This window comes from Oncorhynchus clarkii, unplaced genomic scaffold, assembly GCF_045791955.1.
Source record: "Oncorhynchus clarkii lewisi isolate Uvic-CL-2024 unplaced genomic scaffold, UVic_Ocla_1.0 unplaced_contig_3093_pilon_pilon, whole genome shotgun sequence".
Taxonomy (NCBI): Eukaryota; Metazoa; Chordata; class Actinopteri; order Salmoniformes; family Salmonidae; genus Oncorhynchus; species Oncorhynchus clarkii.
Genome location: NW_027259397.1, coordinates 25001 through 32405, shown reverse-complemented (window position 1 = coordinate 32405; position 7405 = coordinate 25001). Strand labels below are relative to the sequence as shown.

Genomic DNA, 7405 nt, shown 5'->3' with positions numbered 1-7405 from the left:
TGGGGAAGAGAAAGAAAGAGGGAGTGAGGATCTGGGGAAGAGAAAGAAAGAGGGAGGGAGGATCTGGGGAAGAGAAAGAAAGAGGGCGTGAGGATCTGGGGAAGAGAGAGAAAGAGGGAGTGAGGATCTGGGGAAGAGAAAGAAAGAGGGCGTGAGGATCTGGGGAAGAGAGAGAAAGAGGGAGTGAGGATCTGGGGAAGACAGAGAAAGAAAGAGGGAGTGAGGATCTGGGGAAGAGAAAGAAAGAGGGAGGGGGGATCTGGGGAAGAGAAAGAAAGAGGGAGTGAAGATCTGGGGAAGAGAGAGAAAGAGGGAGTGAGGATCTGGGGAAGAGAGAGAAAGAGGGAGTGAGGATCTGGGGAAGAGAAAGAAAGAGGGAGTGAGGATCTTGGGAAGAGAGAGAAAGAGGGAGTGAGGATCTGGGGAAGAGAGAGAAAGCGGGAGTGAGGATCTGGGGAAGAGAGAGAAAGAGGGAGGGAGGATCTGGGGAAGAGAGAAAGAGGGAGTGAGGATCTGGGGAAGAGAGAGAAATAGGGAGGGAGGATCTGGGGAAGAGAGAGAAAGAGCGAGGGAGGATCTGGGGAAGAGAGAGAAGAGGGAGGGAGGGAGGATCTGGGGAAGAGAGAGAAAGAGGAGTGAGGATCTGGGGAAGAGAGAGAAAGAGTGATGAAGGATCTGGGGGAAGAGAGAGAAAGAGGGAGGGAGGATCTGGGGGAAGAGAGAGAAAGAGAGAGAAAGAGGGAGTGAGGATCTGGGGAAGAGAGAGAAAGAGGGAGGGAGGATCTGGGGAAGAGAGAAAGAGGGAGGGAGGATCTGGGGAAGAGAAAGAAAGAGAGAGAAAGAAGGAGTGAGGATCTGGGGAAGAGAGAGAAAGAGGGAGGGAGGATCTGGGAAGAGAGAGAGAAAGAGGGAGGGAGGATCTGGGGAAGATAGAGAAAGAGGGATGGGGGATCTGGGGAAGAGAAAGAAAGAGGGAGTGAGGATCTGGGGAAGAGAGAAAAGAGGGAGGGAGGATCTGGGGAAGAGAGAGAAATAGGGAGTGAGGATCTGGGGAAGAGAGAGAAAGAGGGAGTGAGGATATGGGGAAGAGAAAAAGAGGGAGTGAGGATCTGGGGAGAGAAAGAAAGAGGGAGTGAGGATCTGGGGAAGAGAGAGAAAGAGGGAGGGAGGATCTGGGAAAGAGAAAGAAAGAGGGAGTGAGGATCTGGGGAAGAGAAAGAAAGAGGGAGGGGGGATCTGGGGAAGAGAAAGAAAGAGGGAGTAGGGATCTGGGGAGAGACGGAAAGAGGGAGTGAGGATCTGGGGAAGAGAGAGAAAGAGGGAGTGATGATCTGGGGAAGAGAAAGAAAGAGGGAGTGAGGATCTGGGGAAGAGAAAGAAAGAGGGAGGGAGGATCTGGGGAAGAGAAAGAAAGAGGGCGTGAGGATCTGGGGAAGAGAGAGAAAGAGGGAGTGAGGATCTGGGGAAGAGAAAGAAAGAGGGCGTGAGGATCTGGGGAAGAGAGAGAAAGAGGGAGTGAGGATCTGGGGAAGACAGAGAAAGAAAGAGGGAGTGAGGATCTGGGGAAGAGAAAGAAAGAGGGAGGGGGGATCTGGGGAAGAGAAAGAAAGAGGGAGTGAAGATCTGGGGAAGAGAGAGAAAGAGGGAGTGAGGATCTGGGGAAGAGAGAGAAAGAGGGAGTGAGGATCTGGGGAAGAGAAAGAAAGAGGGAGTGAGGATCTTGGGGAAGAGAAAGAAAGAGGGAGTGAGGATCTGGGGAAGAGAGAGAAAGCGGGAGTGAGGATCTGGGGAAGAGAGAGAAAGTGGGAGGGGGGATCTGGGGAAGAGAAAGAAGAGGGAGTGAGGATCTGGGGAAGAGAGAGAAATAGGGAGTGAGGATCTGGGGAAGAGAGAGAGAAAGAGGGAGTGAGGATATGGGGAAGAGAAAACGAGGGAGTGAGGATCTGGGAAGAGAAAGAAAGAGGGAGTGAGGATCTGGGGAAGAGAGAGAAAGAGGGATTGAGGATCTGGGGAAGAGAGAGGAAGAGGGAGTGAGGATCTGGGGAAGATAAAGAAAGAGGGAGTGAGGATCTGGGGAAGAGAAAGAAAGAGGGAGTGAGGATCTGGGGAAGAGAGAAAAGAGGGAGGGAGGATCTTGGGAAGAGAGAGAAAGAGGGAGTGAGGATATGGGGAAGAGAAAAAGAGGGAGTGAGGATCTGGGAAAGAGAAAGAAAGAAGTGATGATCTGGGAAGAGAGAGAAAGAGGGAGTGAGGATGATGAGGATCTGGGAGAGAGAGAAAGAGGAGTGAGGATCTGGGGAAGAGAGAGAGAAAGAGGGAGTGAGGATCTGGGGAAGAGAAGAAGAGGGAGTGAGGATCTGGGAAGAGAAGAGAAAGAAGAGGGAGTGAGGATATGGGGAAGAGAAAAAGAGGGAGTGAGGATCTGGGGAAGAGAAAGAAAGAGGGAGGGAGGATCTGGGGAAGAGAGAGAAAGAGGGAGGGGGGATCTGGGGAAGAGAAAGAAAGAGGGAGTGAGGATCTGGGGAAGAGAGAAAGAGGGAGGGAGGATCTTGGGAAGAGAGAGAGAAAGAGAAGAAGAGTGAGGATCTGGGGAAGAGAAGAAAGAGGGAGTGAATATGGGGAAGAGAAAAAGAGGGAGTGAGGATCTGGGGAAGAGAAAGAAAGAGGGAGGGAGGATCTGGGGAAGAGAGAGAAAGAGGGAGGGGGATCTGGGGAAGAGAAAGAAAGAGGGAGTGAGGATCTGGGGAAGAGAGAGAAAGAGGGAGTGAGGATCTGGGGAAGAGAGAGAAAGAGGGAGTGAGGATCTGGGGAAGAGAAAGAAAGAGGGAGTGAGGATCTGGGGAAGAGAGAGAAAGAGGGAGTGAGGATCTGGGGAAGAGAGAGAAAGCGGGAGTGAGGATCTGGGGAAGAGAGAGAAAGAGGGAGTGAGGCTCTGGGGAAGAGAGAAAGAGGGAGTGAGGGGGTGTTTGGGGAAGAGAAAGAAAGAGGGAGGATGTGGGAAGAGAAAGAAAGAGGGAGTGATGATCTGGGGAAGAGAGAGAAAGAGGGAGTGAGGATCTGGGGAAGAGAGAGAAAGAGGGAGTGAGGATCTGGGGAAGAGAAGAAGAGGGAGTGAGGATCTGGGGAAGAGAAAGAAAGAGGGAGTGAGGATATGGGGAAGAGAAAAGAGGGAGTGAGGATCTGGGGAAGAGAAAGAGAGGGAGGGAGGATCTGGGGAAGAGAGAGAAAGAGGGAGGGGGGATCTGGGGAAGAGAAAGAAAGAGGGAGTGAGGATCTGGGGAAGAGAGAGAAATAGGGAGTGAGTATCTGGGGAAGAGAGAGAAAGAGGGTGTGAGGATATGGGGAAGAGAAAACGAGGGAGTGAGGATCTGGGGAAGAGAAAGAAAGAGGGAGTGAGGATCTGGGGAAGAGAGAGAAAGAGGGATTGAGGATCTGGGGAAGAGAGAGAAAGAGGGAGTGAGGATCTGGGGAAGATAAAGAAAGAGGGAGTGAGGATCTGGGGAAGAGAAAGAAAGAGGGAGTGAGGATCTGGGGAAGAGAGAGAAAGAGGGAGGGAGGATCTTGGGAAGAGAGAGAAAGAGGGAGTGAGGATATGGGGAAGAGAAAAAGAGGGAGTGAGGATCTGGGAAGAGAAAGAAAGAGGGAGTGAGGATCTGGGGAAGAGAGAGAAAGAGGGAGGGAGGATCTGGGGAAGAGAAAGAAAGAGGGAGTGAGGATCTGGGGAAGAGAGAGAAAGAGGGAGTGAGGATATGGGGAAGAGAAAGAAAGAGGGAGTGAGGATCTGGGGAAGAGAGATAACGAGGGAGTGAGGATCTGGGGAAGAGAGAGAAAGAAAGAGGGAGTGAGGATCTGGGGAAGAGAGAGAAAGAGGGAGGGGGGGATCTGGGGAAGAGAGAGAAAGAGGGAGTGAGGATCTGGGGAAGAGAAAGAAAGAGGGAGTGAGGATCTGGGGAAGAGAGAGAAGAGGGAGTGAGGATCTGGGGAAGAGAGAGAAAGAGGGAGGGGGGAGGATCTGGGGGAAGAAAGAGGGAGTGAGGATCTGGGGAAGAGAGAGAAAGAGGGAGTGAGGATCTGGGGAAGAGAGAGAAAGAGGGAGGGGGGATCTGGGGAAGAGATAGAAAGAGGGAATGAGGATCTGGGGAAGAGAGAGAAAAGAGGGAGTGAGGATATGGGGAAGAGAAGAAGAGGGAGTGAGGATCTGGGGAAGAGAAAGAAAGAGGGAGTGAGGATCTGGGGAGAGAAAGAAAGAGGGAGGGGGATCTGGGGAAGAGAAAGAAAGAGGGAGTGAGGATCTGGGGAAAGAGAGAGAAAGAGGGAGTGAGGATCTGGGGAAGAGAAAGAAAGAGGGATTGAGGATCTGGGGAAGAGAGAGAAAGAGGGAGGGAGGATCTGGGGAAGAGAGAGAAAGAGGGAGTGAGGCTCTGGGGAAGAGAGAGAAAGAGGGAGTGAGGATCTGGGGAAGAGAAAGAAAGAGGGAGGGGGGATCTGGGGAAGAGAAAAGAAAGAGGGAGTGATGATCTGGGGAAGAGAGAGAGAAAGAGGGAGTGAGGATCTAGGGAAGAGAGAGAAAGAGGGAGTGAGGATCTGGGGAAGAGAGAGATAGAGGGAGTGAGGATCTGGGGGAAAGAGAGAGAAAGAGGGAGTGAGTTTGCAGACAAAAAGAGATGTTCTAAGTGTGAAGTCGAAGTTGTGTGTGTGTTGGGGCTGTGATGGGCTTCCCTCTGACTCAATGGAAAAGCACAGTGCCATTAGTGTGCACAGATCCACACACACACACGCAGGCAGGCACACACACGCGCGCACACACGCACACACACACACACACACACACACACACACACACACACACACACACACACACACACACACACACACACACACACACACACACACACACACACACAAAACTTCTGTACTGTACTCTCTCTCACTCTCTTTGACTCTCACACACAGGATCTTTCTCTCTATTCCTTCCCGTTGTCTCTATCTCTTCCCCTGTGTCCCTACCTCTCCCTCCCTCCCGCTCTCTCTATCTTTATCTCTTTCTCTCTTGCTGGGGATTCTAATTAAGCTTGGCTGGTCTTTGATGTTGTCGCCTTGGCAACAGTCACCATGACGAGGCTGGGTCTGCAAAACACCAGCTCTCACTCTCACTGTCACTCTCCTTCTCGTTCTCGTTCTCTCTCTCTCTCCCCTCTCTCTCTCTCTCTCTCTCTCTCTCTCTCTCTCTTTCATGCACACATACACACACACACTGACTGACATGCAGCATTCACAAATCATTTTACCTACAATACACAAGTGTGCAGAACACAATGACTCCTTGCGACACACACCAAGGACATGATGAATGCTCCTTTTGTCTTTTCACCAGTGGCACCAGTTGCATGCTACACTGTCACGCAAACAGAGACATCTAGTCTGAAAGCTGAAAGTGTATTTGTGCTTTCTATCCAGCAGTGATCCACTGCTGGTTGTGTCATTCTGCTACTAGAGCACAAGGAGTGTCACTAGCCTGGGTGACTGTGTCTGCTTTCAACCAGGCCACAGGCTGTAGCTGTCTCACCAAGGTAAGTTGGCTGGAGCAGACACAGACACCTGGGCAAGAATGTTACCACTACCGAACTCTCTTTTAGTGTCACATTTCAGTTTAACTATCTGTATCATTCATTCTCTCTCTCTCTCTCTCTCGCTCTCTCTCTCTCTCTCTCTCTCTCTCTCTCTCTCTCTCTCTCTCTCTCTCTTTAATACCCCATCCCCCTCTCTCTCTTTCTCTTTACACTCTCTCTTGCTCTCTCTTTCTCTCTCTCTGTCTGTCTTTCTATCTGTCTCTCCCTATCCCTTGTTCTTCAGTCTGGTAGTGGCTGTACATTAAATCCTGCTACAGTGCAGGCCAGTTGAGGCCCCTCCAGATTAGTTGTGACTTCTGGTTGGTCCTATACTGTGTTAGTTCTGTTGTTTGACCCTCTCATAGTGTTTGTTGTGTATGATGAGACAACGTGTGTGGGATAAAAACCTCTCCAGATGAATCATGTGGATACAGAGCAGCCTGCTCTCTCTCTCTCTGCTCAACTCTGACTGTTCCTCTCTGCCCACCAGCATCTGTTCAACCTTTCATTTAAAACTGGGACTTCCCTACCTCGCTCCATCGCTCACTCTCTACCTGTCTGTCTCTCCTCTTTCTCTATGTCTCCCTTCTTTTTCTCTTTCTCATTCCCCTGCCTTCTCTTTTTCCCTATCTCAGCTCCTCCCCCTCTCTCCTTCCCCACATCCTCCCTCTCGCAACTCCCATCTCCCCCCGTCTGTCTCTTCCTGAAGGGGATGGTCTCTACTAAAACCCTGCTCTTAGCTCTTCCTCATAACAACCGCCCCGGCGACAGTATCAACAGTAACCACAGCAATTAAGAAAGCAAACAACATCAACTGAGCAGGAATAAAACAGCAATTAAAGCATTATGGCTAGTGTGTTCATAATGATGCCAGAAATACATCCATAATGATGTCTCAAAGTAATGCTGTGACTGGGGTAATGGGATCACTTCCTGGGGTGTTAGCAGACAGTTATCAGACAGTAGGCTGAGAGTTAGCAGACAGTTAGCAGACAGTTAGCTGAGAGTTAGCAGACAATTAGATGAGTTAGCAGACAGTTAGCAGACAGTTAGCTGAGTCTTAGCAGACATTTAGCTGGGAGTTAGCAGACAGTCAGCTGAGAGTTAGCAGACAGTTAGCAGACAGTTAGCTGAGAGTTAGCAGACAATTAGCCTACAGTTAGCAGACAGTTAGCAGACAGTTAGTTGACAGTTAGCAGACAGTAGGCTGAGAGTTAGCAGACAGTTAGCAGACAGTTAGCTGGGAGTTAGCTGACAGTTAGCAGAAAGTAAGCTGAGAGTTAGCAGACAATTAGCTGAGTTAGCTGAGAGTTAGCAGACAGTTAGCAGACAGTTAGCTGAGTCTTAGTAGACATTTAGCTGAGAGTTAGCAGACATGTAACTGACAGTTAGCAGAGAGTTAGCAGACAGTAGATAATTAGCAGGTAGTTAGCAGACAGTTATATGACAGTTAGCAGAGAGTTAGCAGACAGTTAGTAGACAGTTAGCAGACAGTTAGCAGACAATTAGTAGACAGTTAGCAGATAGTTAGCAGGCAGTTAGATGACAGTTAGCAGACAATTTGTAGATAATTAGCAGGTAGTTAGCAGACAGTTATATGACAGTTAGCAGAGAGTTAGCAGACAGTTAGTAGACAGTTATCGGACAGTTAGCAGACAATTAGTAGACAGTTAGCAGATAGTTAGCGGACAGTTAGATGACAGTTATCAGACAATTAGTAGACAATTGGCAGATAGTTAGCAGACAGTTAGATGACAGTTGGCAGACAGTTAGATGACAGTTAGCAGACAGTTCGT

At 49.8% G+C, this 7405-nt stretch overlaps 1 protein-coding gene across 1 annotated transcript in view; it reads left to right on the top strand.

Annotated features, from left to right (window-relative positions):
- Positions 1–5457: 5457 nt before the first annotated feature.
- LOC139400124 (small conductance calcium-activated potassium channel protein 3-like) overlaps positions 5458–7405 on the top strand; it is a gene marked incomplete at both ends in the record, with an annotated part of 8037 nt that continues 6089 nt past the window's right edge. Inside the window, one exon of the mRNA XM_071145152.1 lies at positions 5458–5570. Coding sequence (XP_071001253.1) covers positions 5458–5570 — 113 coding nt within the window. The remainder of the gene's footprint in view (positions 5571–7405) is intronic.